The following is a 25,254-nucleotide window of genomic DNA, read 5'->3' on the forward strand; positions in this document are numbered from 1 at the left end:
TCCACATGAGGTGGAAAACATCTGACAATAATGGCTGATGCTGTTGATATCTGGGGTATTTTTGCTGCCCTGCAAACCTCTCTCTCTGTGGGTAAAGAAAATGTTTCCCTGGTTACCAGGAGTGGACTGTATCTCCAGGGAACATGAAGGAGGTTTCTTGGAGCAATGTTTTCTGGGGGGAGAAACCTGGGTTCGTTTTTTTCTTTAGCCCCTAACAGTATTCTTTGTCTGCCTCAAATTGCCTCCCCATCCCCCCCAAGGAAAACGGTATAGGTACTTTTGTTCCCCCCCTCAAACAGCCCTTCTTCCCTTTTCCTTCACATTGGCCCCTTTAAATCACAGCCCCTTGTGGCTGCTTTCCCCCCTAAATATTGAGAAAAAATAATCCCAGTGCCTTGAATCCTGCTGACAGAAGGGTGTTCCGTCAGCAGAGCTGGATTCCCCCACTGCCTCCCCACCACAACCCCAAAGGATTCCTGAGGGGCAGTGACCCCCAGGAATAGCCTGAGGAGAGTCTGATGTCTGCCGCAGGAGAGGAGAATGGGCAACTCCCCCCCCTATTAGTGGAAACCCCCAGTGGTCAGTTGTAATTCATTGTTCCTCCCCTATCTGCATTCTCTCCTGACTGCAACCCAGTGAGGTAGGCTAGGCTGACAGGTGAATAATGCAAGGTCACTCCTTGAACTCGACAGCTAAGTGAGAATTTGAACCAGATCTTTGCAGCTGGGGAGATGCGCTTAAGCAGGAAGGAGCCCCGGCATGCTTAGGTTAGCCCTTCTGCACCCCTGCAGCTCTCAGGACAAGGAAGGTCACCATAGCTGAGAGTTCTTTCTACACCCCAGGCAGGTTTCTTTCATTGGTGGTGATTTTTGAAAAGGATTTCTGTGGTGTTAACTGTTTCTACGAGCTGCTCTGAGCAGGTCTCTAGAGGGGGTGGCCAGTTCTTTTTCTTTCTTTTTCTTAAACAGTGTTTCTCCCCCCCCCCCCCCCTCGGGGTTCTTCTGAGGCATTTGAACCTCGTTTGCTGCCTGGCCTTGATCTCAGTCTTGCATCACCTGCTTATGCAAACAGCTCAGCCGGTTACACAAACAGGGCAGAGGAGCATTGCATTTTTCTCCATGACCTTCCCCTTAGAGCAGCCAAACATGCCCATTTCCAGGGCAAGTGCTGGGCTTCCCTTGGCTGGTGGGGCAGGGACCAGCGCTCTGCGTGGAATCTGTGGACCATCAGCAGACACTTCGGCTGCTGCTTTTTGCAACTCTAGCTGCTGTATGGCAGCAGGAAGGTCAGCAGCATCTGCAGTGTGTGTGCACAGACCCAGGCTTCCTATTGCAATTGCATCGCCTCCCTTTCTACAAGTATTTGTTACAGTAAACCCAGTCTTGCCCTGACCGAAATGACCCATTCTCAGCAGATCTCAGAAGTTCGGATTAAGGCGCACGATTTGCTTCAAAAGATATCTTAATGTAATCATTCCTTTCAAACCAGAATTATTTTTACTAAATCTGACACCTGATAAGATGGGGGAAACAAGCAGAGCATATAACTCTGGACGTAATAACGGCTGCAAAGAATATTGTTGGCAAGACACTGGGGAAAAAAAGATGTACCGACATCGGATGACTTGTTAGTAATGATTCTACATATAGCAGAAATGGATACCTTGTCTGATATGTTAAAAGAAAAGGGAAGAAGACGATGACATTGGGTTTATATTCCGCCCTCCACTCAAGAGTCTCAGAGCGGCTCACAATCTCCTTTATCTCCCTCCCCCACAACAGATATCCTGTGAGGTGAGTGGGGCTGAGAGGACTCTCGCAGCAGCTGCCCTTTCAAGGTCAACCTGTGCCAGAGCTATGGGTGACCCAAGGTCATTCCAGCAGCTGCAAGTGGAGGAGTGGGGAATCAAACCCTGTTCTCCCAGATAAGAGTCTGTGCTCTTCACCCCTACACCAAACTGGCTCTGTATTTGAGCTATGGCTGACCCAAGGCTGTTCCAGCAGATGCAAGTGGAGGAGTGGGGAATCAAACCCGGTTCTCCCAGATAAGAGTCCGTGCACTTAAGCACTACACCAAACTGGCTCTCTATTAGAGCTATGGCTGACCCAAGGCCATTCCAGCAGGTGCAAGTGGAGGAGTGGGGAATCAAACCCGGTTCTCCCAGATAAGAGTCCATGCACTTAACCTCTACACCCAACTAGCTCTCTATTAGAGCTCTGGCTGACCCAGGGCCATGCCAGCAGGTGCAAGGGGAGGAGTGGGGAATCAAACCCTGTTCTCCCAGATAAGAGTCTGTGCTCTTCACCCCTACACCAAACTGGCTCTGTATTTGAGCTATGGCTGACCCAAGGCTGTTCCAGCAGATGCAAGTGGAGGAGTGGGGAATCAAACCTGGTTCTCCCAGATAAGAGTCCGTGCACTTAAGCACTACACCCAACTGGCTCTCTATTAGAGCTATGGCTGACCCAAGGCCATTCCAGCAGGTGCAAGTGGAGGAGTGGGGAATCAAACCCGGTTCTCCCAGATAAGAGTCCATGCACTTAACCACTACACCCAACTAGCTCTCTGTTAGAGCTCTGGCTGACCCAGGGCCATGCCAGCAGGTGCAAGGGGAGGAGTGGGGAATCAAACCTGGTTCTCCCAGATGAGAGTCCACACACTTAACCACTACACCAAACTGGCTCTCTATTAAAGCTCTGGCTGACCCAAGGCCATTCCAGCAGCTGCAAGTGGAGGAGGATTGGGGAATCAAACCCGGTTCTCCCAGATAAGAGTCCGCACACTTAACCACTACACCAAACTGGCTCTCTATTAGAGCTATGGCTGACCCAAGGCCATTCCAGCAGCTGCAAGTGGAGGAGTGGGGAATCAAACCCGGTTCTCCCAGATAAGTGTCCACACACTTAACCACTACACCAAACTGGCTCTCTATTAGAGCTATGGCTGACCCAAGGCCATTCCAGCAGCTGCAAGTGGAGGAGTGGGAAATCAAACCGGGTTCTCCCAGATATGAGTCCGCACACTTAACCACTACACCAAACTGGCTCTCTCTGGTAAACAAAGAACAACAAACAAAAGGTAATTGGAATCTGTTTTATGACTGGTTATGAGGGAAAAAGAAGAAGGTGGGAACGGACAAGTTGCCAAATCTAGAGGCAGGGTGACAAATGGAAAAACAAGGAAATTAACTGGATTATTATAAATGTGTAAATCGCTGCCTCCTCTTCAATCACTTATATGTTTGTTTTTATGTGTTAGTGAAGTTGAGTGAGGGAAACGGGAGTGGATGTACAATGCTTATGTGGTGGTTTGTTGTGTAATGTCTGTGGTTGTTATAATAAACTAAAATAAAACCGTAAGAGGTGGGGGGGGGGGGAGGAAGAAGAAGTTAAGCAGGACCAGCCCTGGTGAGTACTTGGAAGGGAGACCTCCAGCGAGGTCCTGCAGTGCTGCGTAGAAGCAAGCAATGGCACAGCACCTTTGTTTGTCTTTTGTCCTGATCTGGCTGGCCCAGGCTGGCTTGATCTCCTCAGACCTTGGGAACGAAGCAGGGTTGGCTCTCGTTAGCATTTGGATGGGAGACCACCAAGGAAGTTTTGGATTGCTGCACAAAAGCAGGCAATGGCAGACCACGCCTTGCCTTGAAGATGGGGTCATCAGAAGTCAGCTGCAGCTTGAGGGCACTCTATACATGCACGTGACCAGCGTTGGTCACAAATGTGTGTCTCTCCCCCCGCCCCACCTCTGTTTTATTGAATGTTATTGACATGAGCTCCTGGAGCTCACAAGCCGCCTTGCACAGATCTGTTTCTGCGGTGCTTCTTACGTTCTACTCTCGCTTCTGTCATCCCCTTAGAGAGATCTTCCCTTACCTCGTTGTTGTGATTGGCCTGGAGAATGTGCTGGTCCTCACCAAGTCCGTGGTTTCCACACCAGTTGACCTGGAAGTGAAGCTGAGGATTGCACAAGGTATGTGGGAAAGCAGTGCTGTTGGCCGTGCCACTACGTGAGACCTCTCTGCCCAGATTCAGGGCCTGAACCCCCTCACATTCCCTGGGTGGAGCTTTATATGCTTTCCAGGCCCCGCCTCCTTCTCATTGATTGGCTGCCTCTTCCCTTCGTTTTCCTCAGCTCAGTCCTGAGGCTTGGATGGAGCCTGGGCAGTGTGTGCCCACATGGAACTGGCAGCTGGCCTGAGGCCCGGGTGTGAGGAGAAGGTGGTCTTGAGGCTGCTCCTCCCCTCAGCCCAGAAAACTGCCTGGCACCTGGGGTCTTATAACGGCTTTTTGGACAAAGTCGCTATTTGCTTTTGCATCTGGCTGTAATTTTGTTTGGCTTCGGCAGCTGTGTGAGTGACCCGATCTCTGTGCATATCCCTTCCCCCCCCAGGACTGAGCAACGAGAGCTGGTCCATCATGAAGAACATGGCCACAGAGCTGGGGATCATTCTGATTGGTTACTTCACCCTTGTCCCAGCCATCCAGGTACGTGGTCAGGTGGCAGGCTCCATCCCCCTCCCCTCCTACAGTCCCAGCGTTGCCTGAACCTTTCTTTCCAGACGTGCCCTGGTTGGAAGGGTTCTTAGTGTGGTCTGCTCTCCTTCTCCCTCCAGCATTGCCAAGTTCTTTGAGCCTGCTGGAAGAGGCAGAGGGCATCTTTGTTCCTCTTGGATCGTGACAGTAGAACAGAGGCGTAGTCCTCTGAGTTCAGAGGCTTCTATATATTTCGAACCGATGTTCCCTCTGCTTCCCGCCCCCCACCCGCTGAGTGGAGCAGTTCACATCCCGAGCAGAATAGAACTGCTGTAATCTTAAAATGGGGAAAGGGCAGTGCAAGACCCTCTGCAGCTCCAGATTGCTGCCGACCGGGGCTTCCTTGGCACACAGCTTAGAGCAGGGGTGTCAAACATGCGGCCCAGGGGCCAAATCGAGCCCCTGGAGGGCTCCTCTCAGACCCTTGAGAAACTGGCTGTCATCTGATTCCTTCTGCCTCTCTCTTGCTTCCTTCTGCATTACATCTTGCTGTGCCATACTTGCTCAGTCGCACAGGAACTACAGAGCAAAACCAGAGCCAGTTTGGTGTAGTGGTTAAGTGTGTGGACTCTTATCTGGGAGAACCGGGTTTGATTCCCCACTCCTCCACTTGCACCTGCTGGAATGGCCTTGGGTTAGCCATAGCCCTGGCAGAGGTCGTCCTTGAAAGGGCAGCTGCTGTAAGAGCTCTCTTAGCCCCACCCACCTCACAGGGTGTCTGTTGTGGAGGAGGAAGGTAAAGGAGATTGTGAGCCGCTCTGAGACTCTTCGGAGTGGAGGGCAGGATATAAATCCAATATCTTCATCTACCTCACAGGGTGTCTGTTGTGGGGGAGGAAGGTAAAGGAGATTGTGAGCCACTCTGAGACTCCTCGGAGTGGAGGGCAGGATATAAATCCAATATCTTCTTCTACCTCACAGGGTGTCTGTTGTGGGGAAGGAAGGGAAAGAGGATTGTGAGCTGCTCTGAGACCCTTTGGAGTGGAGGGCAGGATATAAATCCAATATCTTCATCTACCTCACAGAGTGTCTGTTGTGGGGGGGGGGGAGGTAAAGGAGATTGTGAGCCGCTCTGAGACTCTTTGGAGTGGAGGGCGGGATATAAATCCAATATCTTCATCAACCTCACAGGGTGTCTGTTGTGGGGGGGGGAGGTAAAGGAGATTGTGAGCCGCTCTGAGACTCTGAGGGCGGGATATAAATCCAATATCTTCTTCTTCTTTCTCCATTGGCTGAGGCTCCTTCCTTGGGGAGGAAGTGGGGGAGGCAGAGCTTTCTTTGCCAGGCTCTCTCAATCACACAGCAGAGCTACTGAGCCAAGCCTCTCTTCCTTCTCTTGGCTGAGGCTCCTCCCCCCTCCTGGTCCCAGAGTTTCCTTTGCCCAGCTCCCTGGATCCCATGGGAGAGATACAAAGAAAGTACCTTTAACACCAAGAAGCACTAATGTTTTAAGCATGTTTTAGTTTAAGTTTGTTGTGTGTGTTTGTCTGTGTCCTTTATAAGGTTTCTATCTCTGCTACCTAATTTTAAACAGGAACACACACAGCCTGGTCCGACTTGGCCCGGCCCAACGAGGTCTCATGTATGTCGGATCCGACCCTCATAACAAATGGGTTTGACACCCCTGGCTTAGAGGGACCACTGGTTCCAACCCTGTGGCTTGTCTACCCTATTTCTGCCTCTCCTGCCTCTAAAGTAACACTGTCTGATTAGCATCTGGGACGGGGCTCTCTTATCTGTGTCCCTGAGCATGAAGAACGCAGCAGGCACATCACGGAGACACCGGCTGCCCCAACTCACTGGGGACCTTTGCACTGGATTGGCTGAAACAGGGAGGCCTTGGCCCTTCACAGAGCACCCATGTGGCAAGGCCGCTGCAGTTGCCAAGGGGGCCCCGCCCCCCATCATGGCGATAAAAGAGCAAAGGAAAACTGGCTCAGGACTTTCACTGGGAATGGGCATCTGTGCCCTGCAAGGCTCCATGTTTTTCCAGGATCAGTTAGGCAAGCAAATACCGGCAACATTTGTTGTAAATTGCTTGATGGTTTCCAGTCACCGAGGACAGGCTCCCTAGAAGCATAGAATAGAATCATAGAATCCTAGAGTGGGAAGGAACTTCCAGGGTCATCTAGTCCAGTCTGGAAAACCAAGGGAAACAGCTCAATGCTTTGATTCCCATTTGACCATGACGGTGACTTCTCCAAAAAGCAAAAGAAAAAGTCAAATGTGAAATAAGATCAAGTGAGAAAAGGGAATTGAGAGACTCTCCCATCAGAAGACAGCAGAAGAACAGGGAAGAGGGAAAGGTCGAACTGGAAAGGCTGGGTGTGGCAAAGATAAAATTGAGAGCCAGTTTGGTGTAATGGTTAAGTGTGCGGACTTTTATCTGGGAGAACCGGGTTTGATTCCCCACTCCTCCACTTGCACCTGCTGGAATGGCCTTGGGTCAGCCAGAGCTCTGGCAGAGGTTGTTCTTGAAAGGGCAGCTGCTCTGAGAGTCCTCTCAGCCCCACCCACCTCACAGGGTGCCTGTTGTGGGGGAGGGAGATAAAGGAGATTGTGAGCCGCTCTGAGACTCTTGAGTGGAGGGCGGGATATAAATCCAATATCTTCTTCTTCTTCTAGTCCACCCCCCTGAACAATGCAGGAAACTCACAAACACCTCCCTCCCCCCCCAGTGCCATCTGCTCCATGCCCAGATGATGACAAAAATCCTGCTTGCTGCTGACCCCTTCCTTCTTGTTGCCTTGTTTATCTTGTACCTATGAGTCCTGTTCACGAGTTATAGTGAATGCATGTACAATCTGTACAGTTTATTTTAAATATGTGTGATTCTCATGTAGCATTCAATCCCTGTACTGCTCAACAGATGATTTCAACACCACATTAGTCCAGGCATTGGTCCCCGGTTTTACTTGTAAAGAGAACATGCATTGGCTCTCAGTGTTACATGTTAACAGGGCAAGTGAGTGTCTGCGGTCCTGTGTTGGCTGCGGGAGATCTGTGTTCGAATCCCAGTTCACTGCTGGCTGGTCTTAGGCAGCTGGCAACCTTCAGTTCTCCCTGTGCAAAAATGGAAACATCTGGCAGAATAGAGCTTGCATGCATAGATGCCCAGATAAGACGAAGGCAGTCTTGAGGAGCTTGTGAAATTTTGGTGGGATTTCTGCCTCCGTGAGAAGGTGTGGGTGGCCAGCACCATTCCGTACGCCTGCTGGGGGTGCAGATGTGTCAAGAGGGAGGACCCCGTGGCTCCTGTCTCTCTTTCCATCCACGCTGAGAAGGTGATGATGTTGGATTTATATCCCACCCTCTGCTCTGAATCTCAGAGCCTCAGAGTGGTCACAATCTCCTCTACCTCCCACCTACCCCCAACAGAAACCCTGTGAGAAGGGTGGGGTTGAGAGAGCTCTGACAGAAGTTGCACTTTCAAGGATAATTCTGTGAGAGCTATGGCTGACTCAAGGCCATTCCAGCAGCTACAAGTGGAGGAGTGGGGAATCAAACCTACATTGGACAGGGGGTTGGACTATCAGGGGTGGCTAACTGTAGCTCTCCAGATGTTTTTTGCCTACAACTCCCATCAGCTCCAGCCATTGGCCATGCTGGCTGGGGCTGATGGGCGTTGTAGGTAAAAAACATCTGGAGAGCTACCGTTGGCCACCCCTGGACTAGATGACCCTGGAGGTCCCTTCCAGCTCTATGATTCTGATTCTAAGAGCCAAATGCCTGATGATGTTGATACATTCTTTAAAGTCCACAGAGGCAGTTTCCTTTTTCTTAAGTCAATTTCATAGAAGGTGCAGGTTCAGTCTTCTGTGAAGCAAATAGAACGAAGGACCACCTTAAGAATGCCAAGGGGAACGGGCGAACGTCGGCTGGTCCATGTGGATTCTTAGACGTGCAGAAAATAACTATTTTTTACTGCACAAGAGCTAAACCGGGTATCTGGAAATTCAGAACCCGTTTTTTACTTCCAGGATTTCTCTAATAATAATAATAAATTTTTATTTATATCCCGCCCTCCCCGCCTAGGCAGGCTCAGGGCAGCTTACAAGACATGGTACATATACCACGATATAACAATAAAATACAGTTAATACAATAAAATACAGTTAAAATACAAGTTCGTGAATTTGAGTTACATAAAAAATTTAAAACCGGTGTAAATTAATGGTGCTATGTTTCAGCACATATATAGAGATGGCTTGATATCATTGCCAAGGTTCCATCTTAGAAGGCAAGTTGGAAGAGGGCAGTTTTACAAGCCCTACGGAATTGGTTAAGATCCCGCAGGGCCCGCACCTCCTCTGGCAGCTGGTTCCACCACTGGGGAGCCATTATCGAAAAGCCCTGCTCCCTTGTTTTTAGCTTGGCCTCCAATCGTGACAAGGCACATCTCGCTAAGATCCAGAGCTTCAATTTTTTACAGTTCCAGATAGGCTGCTAACTATCTGGAACTATCTGGACGTGGGGGAGGAGCATGACACCCCTGGGGCAGCAGCCCTCCTTATTCAGCCCTCTCTTTCCCGGGTCTTGCCTTTAGGAGTTCTGCCTGTTCGCTGTGGTTGGCCTGGTGTCCGACTTCTTCCTCCAGATGCTCTTCTTCACCACCGTCCTGTCCATCGACATTCGTCGTATGGAGGTAAGAGGCATGAGCGGGGCTCTTCCTGGGCTGTGTCCTGCGGAGACACAAGGCAGCAGTGGGGCCAAGCGGGAAGAGGCAGGGCAGGCTTCACTGCCATGAGGCGGGAGGGTGTGGAAGAGGGTGAGGCCAGGCCAGAGCTCAACTGAAAGCGAGTGCATGTCGCCAGAGGAGCATCATGGAATGTCAGCTGCCTAGACTGCGAGGAACCTTAGGATTTAAATGTTTTAATACGGGGCGGCCAAACTTGCTTAATTTTAAGAACCACATAGAATGAATGTCAGATGTCGAGAACCACAAGACATGGATGTCAGATGTTTGAGAACTGAAAGGCAGGTAGGCAGGCAAATAGGTGGAGGAGGGGAAAGAAAGCAACTTTCAATGCATTCTCCAAGCTGGCTTGGCTTGGAGAAGTGATTTTTAACAGAAAAAGGACTTCTCCAAGCTGGCCAGTGGTGCAGTGGAGGCTTTGAGAGCCACGCAGTATGTGTGAAAGAGCAACGCGTGGCTCCCGAGCTGCAGTTTGGCCACCCCTGTTTTAATAAGCTGCAGCAACGCGTGGCTCCCGAGCTGCAGTTGGGCCACCCCTGTTTTAAGAAGGATCCTCAAGACCTTTCCAGAGTTCATGCTGCAACGTTGGGCTCCCTGTTACACCAAGGAGTAGGAGCTGGAGAGGGAGGGGGCGTTCTTTTTATCATCTTGGAATAGTGGGAAGAGCCCCCAGGGGGTGGGTGTCGACTGCACAGGGCTGGGCATTCCGTTTGTAACCCCTCCCACTTCCCTTCTCTCGGCAGCTGGCCGATCTCAACCGGAGGCTCCCGGCCGAAGCCTGCATGCCGCCAGCCAAGCCAGCGAGTCGCTCCCAGCGGCACGAGCGCCAGCCGCCCCTGCGACCCGCCACCCCCCACACCATCACCCTGCAGCCCTCTTCCCTCAGGAACCTGCGCCTGCCCAAGCGGCTGCGGGTGATCTACTTCTTTGCCAGAACCCGCTTGGCGCAGAGGCTCATCATGGTAGGCCAGCTGCGGCTTCGTTGGTTTCCTAGTCTGCTGCAAGTGAATAGAATGAAAAGGGGAAAGTGTACATGGAGTATGCATGGAGACACAACTGTAACAATAGTGGTGGCGCATCTATATGTATGTTTCTGTAAAAGGCTTCCAGATATCTAAAAATATGCCCATTTGCCCCTGTTGTCTGTTTGTCATGCATTCGAATGTTGATAAGTTTGTAAGGCCCTCAGTTCATTGATTTACTGGAGGTGGACATTTATCTTTCCAGTGTCATAATAGAAAACTCTAGCAACAGTACTTTTGCAGTAAGTGCACAGAGGGTCCATTTTCGTTGACCGTTGGTTAGCTTCTAGGAGACAGGACGATTATTTTAAAACTTCATAGGCATAAGAACGTAACAGACGGCATGTTGGATCAGGCCAATGGCCCATCCAGTCCAACACTCTGAGTCACACAGTGGCCAAAAAACCCAGGTGCCATTAGAAGGTCTACCAGTGGGGCCAGGACACCAGAAGCCCTTCCACAGTGCTCCGCCCCCCAAGCACCAAGAATACAGAGCATCACTGCCTCATACATAAAGACATAAGAGAAGCTGTGTTGGATCAGACCAATGGCTCATCCATTCCAACACTCTGTCACACAGTGGCCAAAAAACCCAGGGACCATCAGGAGGTCCACCAGTGGGGCCAGGACACTAGAAGCCCTCCCACACCACCTTCCCCAGGCACCAAGAATACAGAGCATCACTTGCCTCAGACATAAGGACATAAGAGAAGGCATGTTGGATCAGACCAGTGGCCTATCCAGTCCAACATTCTGTGTCACACAGGGTCCAAAAAACCCAAGTATCATCAGGAGGTCCATCAGTGGGGCCAGGACACTAGAAGTCCTTCCACTGTTGCTCCTTCCAAGCACCAAGAATGCAGAGCACCCCTGCCCCAGACAGAGAGTTCCAACGAGGCATCCTCAAAAATCAATGAACACACTAATACAAAATTTATACGAATAATTACTCCCCCCACAACCCTCCCCCCCCAATCATGGTATACTGTATGTGCCAGAATAGGTTGTGTCGCTCCAGGATTTTAAGAACATATGAGAAGCCATGTTGGAGCAGGCCAATGGCCCATCCAGTCCAACACTCTGTGTCACACGGTGTCCAAAAAACCCAGGTGCCATCAGGAGGTCCACCAGTGGGGCCAGGACACTAGAAGCCCTCCCACTGTGCTCCTTGCCCAAGCACCAAGAGTACAGAGCATCCCTGCCCCAGACAGTTCCATAAGAGCATAAGAGAAACCATGTTGAATCAGGCCAGTGGCCCATCTAGTCCAACACTCTGTGTCACTCAGGGGCCAAAAAAACCCCAGGTGCTATCAGGAGGTCCACCAGTGGGGCCAGGACACTAGAAGCCCTCCCACTGTGCCCCTCCTCCAAGCACCAAGAATACAGAGCAGCCCTGCCCCAGACAGAGTTCCATCTATACCCTGTGGCTAACAGCCACTGATGGACCTCTGCTCCATATTTTTATCTAACCCCCTCTTGAAGCTGGCTATGCTTGTAGCCGCCGCCACCTGTGGCAGCGAATTCCACATGTTATTCACCCTTTGGGTGAAGAAGGACTTCCTTTGATCCCTTCTAACCCGACTTCTCAGCAATTTAATTGAGTGCCCACGAGTTCTCGTATTGTGAGAAAGGCAGAAAAATACTTTGTACTTTTGTAGGCACTGCTGAAAACGGGGTGGGTGGGTGAGTGGGAGGATGATAATATACATGGTTTTGTCAAGCAAGTGATTTAACAGCCTGGCCTGGGAACATTGTAGCCTGTCGGCCTCTGTTCTCCGCTGCCGAGACGGAAATGCTGCCAACCTCTGCTTCTGGGAGGATTAAAGTTTATAAAGATTGCAGTGCAGTTGACAGATTAACAGTGCAGTATAAAAGTCCTTGCCTTGACCTGGATGGACAGGCCAGCCCAATCTCAGCGGCTCTTGAAAGCATTAGAAACCCAGTATTTTCTCAGCCACACTAGCACCTCCGCTGTCTCTATATAGCTCACCCTGGACTAGGTGTATTTTAATCTCGTGACGAAGCAACGAGAACATCCTATAGAACGTTTATGAAGAAGAAGATGAAGAAGATATTGGATTTATATCCCGCCCTCCACTCCAAAGAGTCTCAGAGCGGCTCACAATCTCCTTTATCTTCCTCCCCCACAGCAGACACCCTGTGAGGTGGGTGGAGTTGGAGAGGGCTCTCACAGCAGCTGCCCTTTCAAGGACAACCTCTGCCAGAGCTATGGCTGACCCAAGGCCATTCCAGCAGGTTCAAGTGGAGGGGCAGGGAATCAAACCCGGTTCTCCCAGATAAGAGTCCGCACACTTAACCACTACACCAAACTGGCTCTTATGAGATGGCAGTCAAGGCCACAAAGAAAGATTTCTTTGCGGCTAAGATTGCGTCTGCAAATTCGCGCCCGGCACAATTGTTTAGAATAATTGGAAACCTAACTACATTGCCTCAAGGCAGACCAAATGTGAGAGAATTGGAGATAGGCTGTGAGGCTTTTGCGAAATTTTCTGCGGATAAGATCTCGTCGCTCCGCCAGGACTTGCCTATCACATTGGATACAGTACATGAACTTGAGGCTCCGTGCCTGCCTTCTGGTCTAGTTCTGGATCACTTCGACCCACTCAGCCTGGAGGAAGTCGACAGAATTCTCTCTACTGCACGCCCAACAGCTTGCGATTTGGACCCTTGCCCCTCCTGGCTGATTAAGTCTTGTCAGAGGGAGCTTAGATGTCCTTTATGGGACTTCATAAATAGATCCCTCTCGGAGGGACGCTTTCCAAAACCCTTGAAAGAGGCCATGGTCCTTCCCCTCCTGAAAAAAAGTACAGCAGAGCCGGGCGAATTGGCTAATTACCGACCGGTCTCTAATTTACCGGTTTTAGGTAAAATTATTGAGAGGGCAGTGGCGTTGCAGTTGCAGAGTTTTCTGGATGACGCTTCCATCCTTGACCCTTGCCAGTCCAGCTTTCTCCCAGGTCATGGGATGGAGACAGTGCTGGTCGCCTTGGTAGATGACCTCCAGCGGCATCTGGATCGAGGTGGCGTGGTGGTGCTGATGCTGTTAGACCGGTCGGCTGCAGTTGATACGTTCGACCATCAGTTACTGACCCGCCGCCTCGCCGACACGGGTTAGGGGGCTAGCCCTACAATGGCTTTCCTCCTTCCTCAAGGGACGGGGACAAAGGGTGGCAATCGGGGGTGAGCTGTCCCAGAGGCACACACTACATTGTGGGGTGCCGCAGGGAGCAGTTCTCGCTCCGATGTTATTTAACATCTACATGCGCCCCCTTGCCCAAATTGCCCAGAGGTATGGGCTGGGGTGTCATCAATATGCAGATGACACCCAGCTCTGTCTGCTAATGGATGGCCGGCCTGACTGCGTTCCAGAGAATTTGGACCTGGCATTGCAGGCCGTGGCAAGTTGGCTCAGGTTGTGCCTGGTCACTTAGTATGGAAGGGGAGGTGGGCTGATAGTCTGGGGTCTCTGTGGAAAAGTGGAGGAGTGGGGAATCAAACCCGGAGCTTCTGTGTCTCCCATGATCTGCTTCTGTTTGGTGTAGTGGTTAAGTGCCATAGCTCTAATAGAGAGCCAGTTTGGTGTAGTGGTTAAGTGTGCGGACACTTCTTTTCTAATAGAGAGCCAGTTTGGTGTAGTGGTTAAGTGTGCGGACTCTTAACTGGGAGAACCTGGTTTGATTCCCCACTCCTCCACTTGCAGCAGCTGGAATGGCCTTGGGTCAGCCATAGCTCTGGCAGGAGTTGTCCTTGAAAGGACAGTTTCTGTCAGAGCTCTCTCAGCCCCACCTGCCTCACAGAGGAGATTATTACTGCTCTGAGATTCAGAGTATAGAACGGGATATAAATCCAACATCATCTTCTTCTTCTTCTGGCCTTTTCTGTAGCAGAAGGCTGCAGAGGGACCCAGCAAGGCCTTGGTGTTCCAGTGGCCAAGAAGGCCTGCATGGTCAGAATGTTGGGGCTCTCGTTTGGGAGGACTTGTATGTTTGCAGAGGGGCGCCGATGTGCCCACCTGTTGTCACAGTGTCCTTTCTCCTTGTCTTTCAGGCTGGAACAGTGGTCTGGATCGGCATCCTGGTTTACACGGACCCCGCAGGACTTCGTCCGTACCTGGCCTCACAAGTCACTGAGCAAAGCCCGCTGGGCGAGGCGGGTCTGCCGGCCATGCCAGTTCCCGGAGAGGTCCTCCCCACAGGTGACGCCAAGCTGTCCCTCTCCGTCTTCCCTTCAGACCCTGTGCAGCAGCAGCTGCTGGAGAACCAGACATCAGAGTCTCTGAGCAGGCAGGAGGCCGGTCGCCGTAGCGAGGCGCAGGAGAGCCGGGGAAGCAGTGGGCAGCCGGAGGTGGGCCCCAAGGCGGAAGTGACGTGGGGGGCTGAGGATGAAGAGATCTGGAGGAAACTCTCCTTCCGGCACTGGCCGTCACTCTTCAGCTACTACAACATTACGCTGGCCAAGCGGTGAGTCTGGCAAGACAACGCTGGTGTTTCTGTCAGGACAGAGAAGTCTCTTCTTTTCCTTATAGTGTCCTTAATGTGGGGCGGGGGGGCGGGGTGCTTTGGGTAAGCAGAGGGAAGGCTTTGTCTGCTGTTGGGGGTGGGGAGTGGGGCGGGTTCTGCCGGCTTGGCGTTTTTCTTCTAGGGCCCATAAGGAGCTTTCTGGCCCTGTACTACCCACGGGTTCTGTTGATTCCTACAACCAATAATTGTGAATAAAGGGATGCTGCTTTTTTAGCTTAACAGAGATCACAATAATCTGTCACCCACTCGGTGAGCTTTATAAGATAAAAAGTCGACTTCCCAAAGCCAGGCAGTCTCCCAAGGAACCAGGTGGGAGCCAATACAAGAACTCGTGGGCATTCCATGAAATTGCTGAGCAGTCAGGTTAAAACGGATAAAAGGAAGTCCTTCTTCACCCAAAGGGTGATTAACATGTGGAACTCACTGCCACAGGAGGTGGTGGCGGCTACAAGCATAGCCAGCTTCAAGAGGGGATTGGATAAAAATATGGAGCAGAGGTCCATCAGTGGCTATTAACCACAGTGTATGTGTGTGAGTATGTATATATATATATATATATATATATGTATGTACACACACACATATATTGGCCACTGTGTGACACAGAGTGTTGGACTGGAGGGGCCACTGGCCTGATCCAACATGGCTTCTCTTATGTACTTATGTGACACAGAGTGTTGGACTGGAGGGGCCACTGGCCTGATCAAACAGGGCTTCTCTTCTGTTCTTATGTGACACAGAGCGTTGGACTGGAGGGGCCACTGGCCTGATCCAACAGGGCTTCTCTTATGTACTTATGTGACACAGAATGCTGGACTGAATGGGCCGTTGGCCTGATCCAACAGGGCTTCTCTTATGTACTTATGTGACACAGAGTGTTGGACAGGATGGGCCACTGGCCTGATCCAACATGGCTTCTCTTATGTTCTCATGTAGTGCGGAGTCTCCCTGCAGCCTTCACACGGCTCAGAAGTCTCCGTTCTGTCCTCTCTCCTTGAGGCTTCCCCTCTTCCAAGCTGCCTTCTGTGCTCCAAGCCGCGCTCTCTCTCTCTCCTCGCGAAGCTTCTTCTCCCTTCGAAGTTGTTGCCTGTGCTTCCTTCTTATCCACACCGTCCTCCCATCCCAGACGTTCTTCATCTACAGTGCCCTGTAGAATTTAACCCCCTGCCGCCCCAGGACTGCTGTTCCCACGGAGAAGGGCGGTATGACTCACCACCCGTCTCCTCATATTTGCAATTGTAATTTCCACCACAGGCCCCTCTGCTAGCAGATGGAGCTGCAGACTGCCCGCCACTTTCACTTTCTCCACTGCTTCCTTCGGTCTCTCAACTCTCTGACCTGCAGACACGCACTCACGCGTTCTCTCTGCAGGATGGATTTCCTTCTCTTAGTGTACCACTTTGTAGCCTAGGAGTTCCCAGCCTTTTTGAGCTTGTGGGCACATCTGGGCTTCTGATACAGGGTTGTATGGCATAACCACAATATGGCTGCCATGGGAGATGGAGCCAATTACACACCGCAAGGACGGTCAAATGCCAGGGGAGGAGTAATGTAGAAATACATGGGAAAAGTGGAGAGAGAGAGAGAAAGAGAATAAAACCAGCACTGTGGTGGCAGCTGCCGCCAAAGCAGTGTTGTTTTAATTTGCGTGGCCAGTCAGATCCACTGGCCAATCAGAAGCTATCCTAGGCAAGAGGCCCCACCTGGCACCACCCACTTTCTGAGAACTTTGGGCACGCACCAGGTAAGGGGATGGTGGGCACCATGCCCTAGCCAGTGTTCTTGAAGCAAAAAGGCGAATGTTATAGCAGTCATAAGAAGTGATAAAATCCAGATAAGAACTGAGCAGTAGCTCAGAAATCTGCAAAAACGTATCAGCAGCCCTCCTGTTTTGGCAGGGCCCATCCCCCCCCCCCACCCCAGAAGAGAGCAGTTCTTGCCCAGCTCACAAAGGCAGGGAATGATGTGCTTCTCCGGGCAGGAAGTCCAACGATTGGGGCACCGCTAGCAGTGGAAGTAGTTGTCCCAAATTGATGATGATGATGATATTGGATTTATATCCTGCCCTCCACTCCGAATCTCAGAGACTCAGAGCGGCTCACAAGCTCCTTTTCCTTCCTCCCCCACAGCAGACACCCTGTGAGGTGGGTGGGGCTGAGAGGGCTCTCCCAGCAGCTGCCCTTTCACGGACAACCTCTGCCAGAGCTATGGCTGACCCAAGGCCATTCTAGCAGCTGCAAGTGGAGGAGTGGGGAATCAAACCCGGTTCTCCCAGATAAGAGTCCATGCGCTTAACCACTACACCAAACTGTCTCTCTATTAGAGCTATGGCTGACCCAAGGCCATTCTAGCAGCTGCAAGTGGAGGAGTGGGGAATCAAACCTGGTTCTCCCAGATAAGAGTCCTCACACTTAACCACTACACCCAACTGGCTCTCTATTAGAGCTCTGGCTGACCCCTAGGCCATTCCAGCAGGTGCAAGTGGAGGAGTGGGGAATCAAACCCGGTTCTTCCAGGTAAGAGTCCATGCACTTAACCACTACACCAAACTGGCTCTCTATTAGAGCTCTGGCTGACTCAAGGCCATTCCAGCAGCTGCAAGTGGAGGTGTGGGGAATCAAGCCCGGTTCTCCCAGATAAGAGTCCATGCGCTTAACCACTACACCAAACTGTCTCTCTATTAGAGCTATGGCTGACCCAAGGCCATTCCAGCAGCTGCAAGGGGAGGAGTGGGGAATCACACCTGGTTCTCCCAGATAAGAGTCCACACACTTAACCACTACACCAAACTGGCTCTCTCAAAATTGGTCTTCCATTCCCATGTGTTTCACAATGAAATCAGGTATGCGTCATTTGCATTGCTGCCATGTTTTATACTAGATGCCAGTACCCAGGACGTGGCTGTCTGCTTTTTCGGAGGGAGGGGGGATATGTTTGTGATTTGCTTCCTTCCTGTGGCCCTCTCAAACCCTTGGCATTTTTAAACACAAGGATCCCATGACGCTCAGCATCAGATGACAGACTTAGCTGTGCTGGGGGGCTTGAAAAATACTGCAGTGTAGTGGCTAAGAGCAGTGTAGTAGAGCTGTCACCTGGGAGGTTCCTAGTTCAAATGCTACCTCTGCCCCAAATTTGCTAGCTGGTCTGAGGCAGGTCACTTTCTCAGTCCTCCATTTGCTATAAGTAAAGACTGCTTCCCCATTATATTCTATCCACTCTACAAGGCCCCCAGAATTAAATTTCTGTCTGGAGTCCTAACCTTCTTAAAATCACGTTCAGAAACAGGAAAGATGATATTTCTGTTATCTGGCAATGATGCTCACGTGTCCCATAGAGTCTCTTTGTTTGCGCTTGTAGCTAAGAAGATAAGAGCAAGAGTAATATCAAATGCTGTAACTTCTTGAGGTTGGCCTTTCTGGGGAATTTTTAAGGTGTTAATTGGAAACTTTGTTGTTCGGGTTCTGTTTTGTTTTGTAATGGCCAGTGGCCTTACACAATGCATTTTTGACTGACTGACTTACTATAGGTAAAGACTAGTGCCAGCCTACAGGACTGATGTAAGATCATGTGCTGGATTCTACTGGCACCTACCTTTTACTGCTGGTCGGTGTCCTCCAGCTCCCCCCAAATTGATCCTGGGAGTTGTGGGACCCTCATGAGCAAAAAGTTAAGAGTACTAAAGGGATGAAGGGAGAAGGAGAATTGTAGGACCGTCCCTCCTTCTTCTTCCACTTGCAAAACAGCAGCTGAACAGAAGCTCATACATGCAAAGGGCTTTGAATGTGGAAAGCACCACATAAATGCTAAACGGGTGTTGTCCATTTGCCTGGCTTGACGCCATTCTTGTCCATGGAAGTTGGCAATAACCAAGCCTTTCCTTCGCCTCCATCTTTTTTTGTTTTTGCACTTGTCCCTCAATCCCTGTCCTTTTTGTGTTTTGTTTTTAAACAGGTACATCAGCATCCTCCCGGTGATCCCTGCAACGCTGTACCTGAACCCCCAAGAGGCCTTAGAAGCGCGCCACCCTCAGGAGGCCAATCGCTACCACCCTTTCTTCTCCATGAGCAGCGGGAAGCCCGAACTGCCCGATCAGCTGGCCGAAGGCGTGCTGAAGGGCCAGGGGCACCGTGACATCACCCTCTACAAGTAAGAGAGCAGAGAGCTGGCCGGGAGGGGCAGGGGAGGGAGGGGGGCATTGGAGGGCAACCCCGAGGGCTCTGAGCCTGCTCCACACTCTGCCCCTGTAGCTCCAAGCCAGCCTAGCAAGGCCTCCTATTAAAGTTGGGCTCAGTGCACTGGATTAGGCAGGGGAGGGGCGAGGCTGCAGTCACAGGTAGGAAACCTGGCTTGCATGCAGAAGTTCCCTCCCATCCAGTCCCCAGTTGCTTCTCCGCCTGCAAAAAGTGGGGTGGGTGTTGAGTGAGAGAGAGGCTTCTGTGCTGGAAACCTGCTGCCAGACAGGTGACAGTGTGGAGCTAGACAATGTGGAGAGCCAGTTTGGTGTCATGGTGAAGTGCGTGGACTCTTATCCAGGAGAACCAGGTTTGATTCCCCACTCCTCCACTTGCACCTGCTAGCATGGCCTTGGGTCAGCCATAGCTCTAATAGAGAGCCAGATTGGTGTCATGGTTAAGTGCGCGGACTCTTATCTGGGAGAACCGGGTTCGATTCCCCACTCCTCCACCTGCAGCTGCTGGGATGGCCTTGGGCCAGCCATAGCTCTAATAGAGAGCCAGTTTGGTGTAGTGGTTAAGTGCGCGGACTCTTATCTGGGAGAACCGGGTTCAATTCCCCACTCCTCCACCTGCAGCTGCTGGAATGGCCTTGGGTCAGCCATAGCTCTAATAGAGAGCCAGTTTGGTGTCATGGTTAAGTGCATGGACTCTTATCTGGGAGAACCGGGTTCGATTCCCCACCTCCTCCACCTGCAGCTGCTGGAATGGCCTTGGGTCAGCCATAGCTCTGGCAAAGTTGTCCCTGAAAGGGCAGCTGCTGTGAGAGCCCTCTCAGCCCCACCCACCTCTGAGTCTCTGATTCAGAGAGAAGGGCGGGGTATAAATCTGCAGTCGTCTTCTTCTAGTGGTTAAATGCGCGAACTCTTATCTGGGAGAACCGGGTTTGATTCCCCACTCCTCCACTTGCACCTCCTGGAATGGCCTTGGTATCAGCCATAACTCTTGCAAAGGTTGTCCTTGAAAGGGCAGCTGCTGTGAGCGCCCTCTCAGCCCCACCCACCTCACAGGTTGTGTGTTGTGGGAGGAGAAGATATAGGAGTTTGTAAGCCGCTCTGAGTCTCTGATTCAGAGAGAAGGGCGGGGTATAACTCTGCTGCCAGTCTGAGTGGGCGGTATTGACTTTGATGGACAGAGGATCTGATTCAGTATAAGAGCATAAGTCTTAGAGGAAAGAATCAGCTGGCCAAAACTTTGTACTGAGCACTTTCCTGTGTGCATCGGGGTGTATAGATGACCTTAACCACATAGCGCAGTCTTAGCCTCTTGGAAGAGTCAGGGTGGTGCAGGGCTAAGAGGGGCTGCGGCTCGCTGGCAGAGCCTCTGCTTGGCATGTAGAAGGTCCCAAATTCATTCCCCAAGGTCATTAGTTCATTGTAAGTAAGCGGAACCCCTTGTTCTGAGCAGCTCTCTCTGGCTTCGGAGAGACGGGTCAGAGAAACCATCTCGCGCCCGACTAGTGTTGCTCTTTCCTTCCTGCCAGGGTAGCTGCTTTGGGCCTGGCCTCTGGGATCCTCCTGGTTCTCTTGCTCTTCTGCCTGTACAAAATCTTGTGCCCCAAAACCTACGGCCAGAACGGGCTCTCGCACAGCAGGAGAAGGCGGGGGGACCTGCCCTGCGATGACTACGGCTACTCCCCGCCAGAGACAGAGATCATCCCGCTGGTCCTCAGAGGGCACCTCATGGTAAGATGCAGAAGAGGGGGTGCGGCAGAGGTCAGGCTGCTGGGTGAGAGAATAGCCTCTGCTTCGTGTGCAGGAAGTCCCAGGCTCAATCCCCAACTATTAGAAAGGGCCAGGCAGTTGGTGACGTGAAGGACCTCTGCCTGAGACCCTGGAGAGCCACTGCCAGTCTGTGTGGGCAGTGTTGACTTTGATGGACAGATGATCTGGTTCAGTATAAGAAAAGCTATGTTGGATCGGGCAAGTGGCCCATCCAGTCCAACGCTCTGTGTCACACAGTAGCCAAAAAACCCCAGGTGCCATCAGGAGGTCCACCAGTGGGGCCAGGACACTAGAAGCTCTCCCACTGTTGCCCCTCCCAAGCACCAAGAATACAGAGCATCACTGCCCCAGACATAAGGACATAAGAGAAGCCATGTTGGATCAGGCCAATGGCCCACTCAGTCCAACACTCTGTGTCACATAAGGACATAAGAGAAGCCATGTTGGATCAGGCCAATGGCCCATCCAGTCCAACACTCTGTGTTACACAGTGGCCAAAAAACCCAGGTGCCATCAGGAGATCCACCAGTGGGGCCAGGACACGAGAAGCCCTCCTGCTGCGTCCCCCCAAGCACCAAGAATGCAGAGCATCACTGCCACAGACATAAAAACAGCCCTGTTGGATCAGGCCAATGGCCCCTCCAGTCCAACACTCTGTGTCACATAAGAACACAAGAGAAGCCCTGTTGGATCAGGCCGATGGCCCCTCCAGTCCAACACTGTGTGTCACACAGTGGCCAAAAAACCCAGGTGCCATCAGGAGATCCACCAGTGGGGCCAGGACACTGTGCCCCCCACCCAAACACCAAAAATACAGAGCATCACTTAAGAACATAAGAGAAGCCATGTTGGATCGGGCCAGTGGCCCACCCAGTCCAACACTCTGTGTCACATAAGAGAAGCCATGTTGGATCAGGCCAGTGGCCCACCCAGTCCAACACTCTGGGTCACACAGTGGCCAAAAACCAAGTGCCATCAGGAGGTTCACAAGTGAGTCTAGAAGCCCTTCCACTTTGCCACCCCGTAAGCACCAAGAATACAGAGCATTACTGTCCCAGACATAAGAACATAAGAGAACCTGTATTGGATCAGGCCAATGGCCCATCCAGTCCAACACTCTGTGTCACACAGTGGCCAAAAAACCCAGGTGCCATCTGGAGGTACACCAGTGGGGCCAGGACACTAAAAGCCTTCCCAGACAGTTTCACATGTACATGTCTAATCCTGGGTGGGCAGGGCTGTGGCTCAGTGGTAGAACACCTGCTTGATATGAAGGTCCCAGGTTCAATCCTCAGCATCTCCACTAAGGGTTAGATTGCAGGTGGTGTGAAGGACCTCAGCCAGAGATCCTGGAGAGCCAGTGGCAGTCTGAGAAGACAGGACTTTGATGGACCAAGGCAGGGGGAGGGGGTGCTGCTTCAGTAGAAGGCAGCTTCAGATCCTGTGAATTTAGGGGGAGGTGTTTGTGAGTTTCCTGCATTGTGCAGGGGGTTGGACTAGATGACCTTAGAGGTCCCTTCCAACTCTATGATTTTAAGATCCTGTGAATTTAGGGGGAGGTGTTTGTGAGTTTCCTGCATTTGTGCTGGGGGTTAGACTAGATGACCCTAGAGGTACCTTCCAACTCTATGATTCTAAGGTCCTGCGAATTTAGGGGGAGGTGTTTGTGAGTTTCCTGCGTTGTGCATGGGCTAGATGACCCTAGAGGTCCCTTCCAATTCTACGATTCAATGATTCTAAGATCCTGCGAACGTAGGCAGAGGTGTTTATGAGTTTCCTGTGTTGTGCAGGGGATTGGACTAGATGACCCTGGAGGTCCCTTCCAACTCTACGATTCTAGGATTCATGTGGGGAGGGAGGGGGTTGCAACAAGGTTCGCCCTCAAGAGGGCTGTATTAATTAATTAATTAATTAATTATATTTCTATCCCCCCCTCCCCTATGGAGCTCCGGGTGGCTAACAGCAGTAATTCGATAGCAGAGATGCTGGCCTGCCGTGGGATTTCCTCATAGACATGGCTGAATCCTGACCCTCCTGGTCGCCTTGACCTGCTCTTTCCCTGCAGGACATCGAATGCCTGGCCAGCGACGGGATGCTGCTCGTCAGCTGCTGCCTGGTGGGCCAGATCCGGGTGTGGGATGCGCAGACGGGCGACTGCCTCACCGTCATTCCTAAGCAAGGGTAGGTGACCCTGGAGGGGAGGGGCTGCTGCGCTTGGGAGGGAAAGGGGGCCGAGGTTCCTGCCCAGCTCTTGTCTTCAGGAGACACTCTGAGCATAAGAGAAGCCCTGTTGGATCAGGCCAATGGCCCATCCACTCCAACACTCTGGGTCACACAGTGGCCCAAACCCAACATCAGGAGCTCCACCAGCAGGGCCAGAACTTCAGAAGCCTTCCCACTGTTGCCCCCCTAGCACCAAGAATACAGTGCATCACTGCCCCAGAGTGCTCCACCTACACCTTGTGGCTAATAGTCACTGATGGGCCTCTGCTCCCCTCTTGGAGCTGTCTGTGCTTGTCGTCTTCACCAGTTCTTGTATTCTGCTATTGCCTTGCTGAGATTGGGTCCTGTGTTTAAGTGGCATTGAAGAACTAACATGTTCTCTTGCTGACCTTGGACCTGGCTTCCTTGCGCCAGGGAGAAATGTGGAATATAAATGCTTGAATAAATAAATGCAGATGAAATGGTCCACGTCCCAGCGCAACACTGGATTTCTCTGGGTGGCACTGTGCAAATCTGTGCAGACCTCAACTCTCCGTTTTGTAAAGCAGGGATGTTTAATGGCTTGCTAAGGTGCAAAAGCTTGTGCCGGGGCCAATTCAAGGCTTTGGAAGACCCTGGCAGAGAATGCCCAGGGCCCCCCCTCTTCTTCTCCAACCAACCCCGGGACCACTGCTTGTGTCGCCCTTCCAGCCCACACACATCCCCATTTACCTGTCTGCCCTCTTTTCCCTGCCTGTTGATCATATGCCCTGTCAGTGGTGGTGCTGGGTGGGGTGAGTGGATGGTGATATTGGATTTGTATCCCACCCTCCACTTTGAATCTGAGTCTCAGAGCGGCTCACAATCTCCTTTACCTTCCTCCCTCACAACAGGCACCCTGTGAGATGGGTGGAGCTGAGAGGGCTCTCCCAGCAGCTGCCCCCTTTCAAGGACAACCTCTGCCAGAGCTATGGCTGACCCAAGGCCATTTCAGCAGGTGCAGGTGGAGGAGTGGGGAATCAAACCCGGTTCTCCCAGATAAGAGTCCATGCACTTAACCTCTACACCAAACTGGCTCTCTATTAGAGCTATGGCTGACCCAAGGCCATCTCAGCAGGTGCTAGTGGAGGAGTGGGGAATCAAACCCGGTTCTCCCAGATAAGGGTCCGCACACTTAACCTCTGTACCAAACTGGCTCTCTATTAGAGCTATGGCTGACCCAAGGCCATCTCAGCAGGTGCAAGCGGAGGAGTGGGGAATCAAACCTGGTTCTCCCAGATAAGAGTCCGTGCACTTAAGCACTACGTATCATCCTGAAGCCAAACTGGCTCTGGATGGGGATGCCACCAATACTCCCTCTAAGCTGTGGAGTCTTGTGAACAGCTACTGGCGTTGCAGGGGAGGGATGGTGGCTCAGTGGTAAAGCATCTGCTTGGTAAGCAGAAGGTCCCAGGTTCTATCCCCGGCATCTCCAAAAAAGGGTCCAGGCAAGTAGGTGTGGAAAACCTCAGCTTGAGACCCTGGAGAGCTGCTGCCAGTCTGAGAAGACAATACTGACTTTGATGGACCAAAGGTCTGATTCAGTATAAGGCAACTTCATATATGTTCATACTGCATAAATTAGCTTGCGCTGGGGCCATTTTTCCTGACCTGAGACAAAAATGTGTGAGCCGGAGGCTAAAGAACTGAGTTGCTCATGCCAACTCTGGACACCACCACTGTGGCTGCCAGGAGCACTGTCAGTGAGCACCACCCAGGTGTCCTTCGCTAGCAGCATGTGCTGGGGGAGGGGGGCTCTGGCACCTCAGTTATGCTGCTGCTGGAGGCCTATGTAACCCTGGCACATCATGAAAAATCCCCACCTTAACAGTATTTGTCCCTTCCCCCTCAGGTGGATTGGCCTTTTAACTCAGCGGTCCCCAACCTTTTTGGCATCAGGGACCGGTTTTGTAGAAGACCATTTTCCCACGGACCGGTGATGGTTTCAGGATGATATGCTTTATTTCCATTATTTTGGTGTGGTGGTGAAGTGCGGGGGGACTCTTATCTGGGAGAGCTGGGTTTGATTCCCCACTCCCTCCCTGCTGGAATGGCCTTGGGTCAGCCACAGCTCTCGTGGGAGTTGTCCTTGAAAGGGCAGCTTCTGTCAGAGCTTGCTCAGCCCCACCCCTCTCACAGGGTGTCTGTTGGGTGAGGGAAAGGCAAAGGAGGATTATAAACCTCTCTGAGACTCTGAAATTCAGAGCGGAGGGCAGGATATAAATCCAATGCCGTCTTGTTATTATCACTACATCGTAATATATAA

General features: G+C 51.6%; 1 protein-coding gene across 1 annotated transcript in view; it reads left to right on the top strand.

Annotated features, from left to right (window-relative positions):
• SCAP (SREBF chaperone) overlaps positions 1 to 25,254 on the top strand; it is a 54,389-nt gene that overhangs the window by 14,371 nt on the left and 14,764 nt on the right. The window contains exons 8-15 of the mRNA XM_060247899.1: positions 3,857 to 3,969; positions 4,390 to 4,484; positions 9,079 to 9,177; positions 9,972 to 10,190; positions 14,319 to 14,731; positions 18,743 to 18,937; positions 20,507 to 20,708; positions 22,813 to 22,928. Coding sequence (XP_060103882.1) covers positions 3,857 to 3,969; positions 4,390 to 4,484; positions 9,079 to 9,177; positions 9,972 to 10,190; positions 14,319 to 14,731; positions 18,743 to 18,937; positions 20,507 to 20,708; positions 22,813 to 22,928 — 1,452 coding nt within the window. The remainder of the gene's footprint in view (positions 1 to 3,856; positions 3,970 to 4,389; positions 4,485 to 9,078; positions 9,178 to 9,971; positions 10,191 to 14,318; positions 14,732 to 18,742; positions 18,938 to 20,506; positions 20,709 to 22,812; positions 22,929 to 25,254) is intronic.

Source organism: Heteronotia binoei, chromosome 10, assembly GCF_032191835.1.
Source record: "Heteronotia binoei isolate CCM8104 ecotype False Entrance Well chromosome 10, APGP_CSIRO_Hbin_v1, whole genome shotgun sequence".
Classification (NCBI taxonomy): Eukaryota; Metazoa; Chordata; class Lepidosauria; order Squamata; family Gekkonidae; genus Heteronotia; species Heteronotia binoei.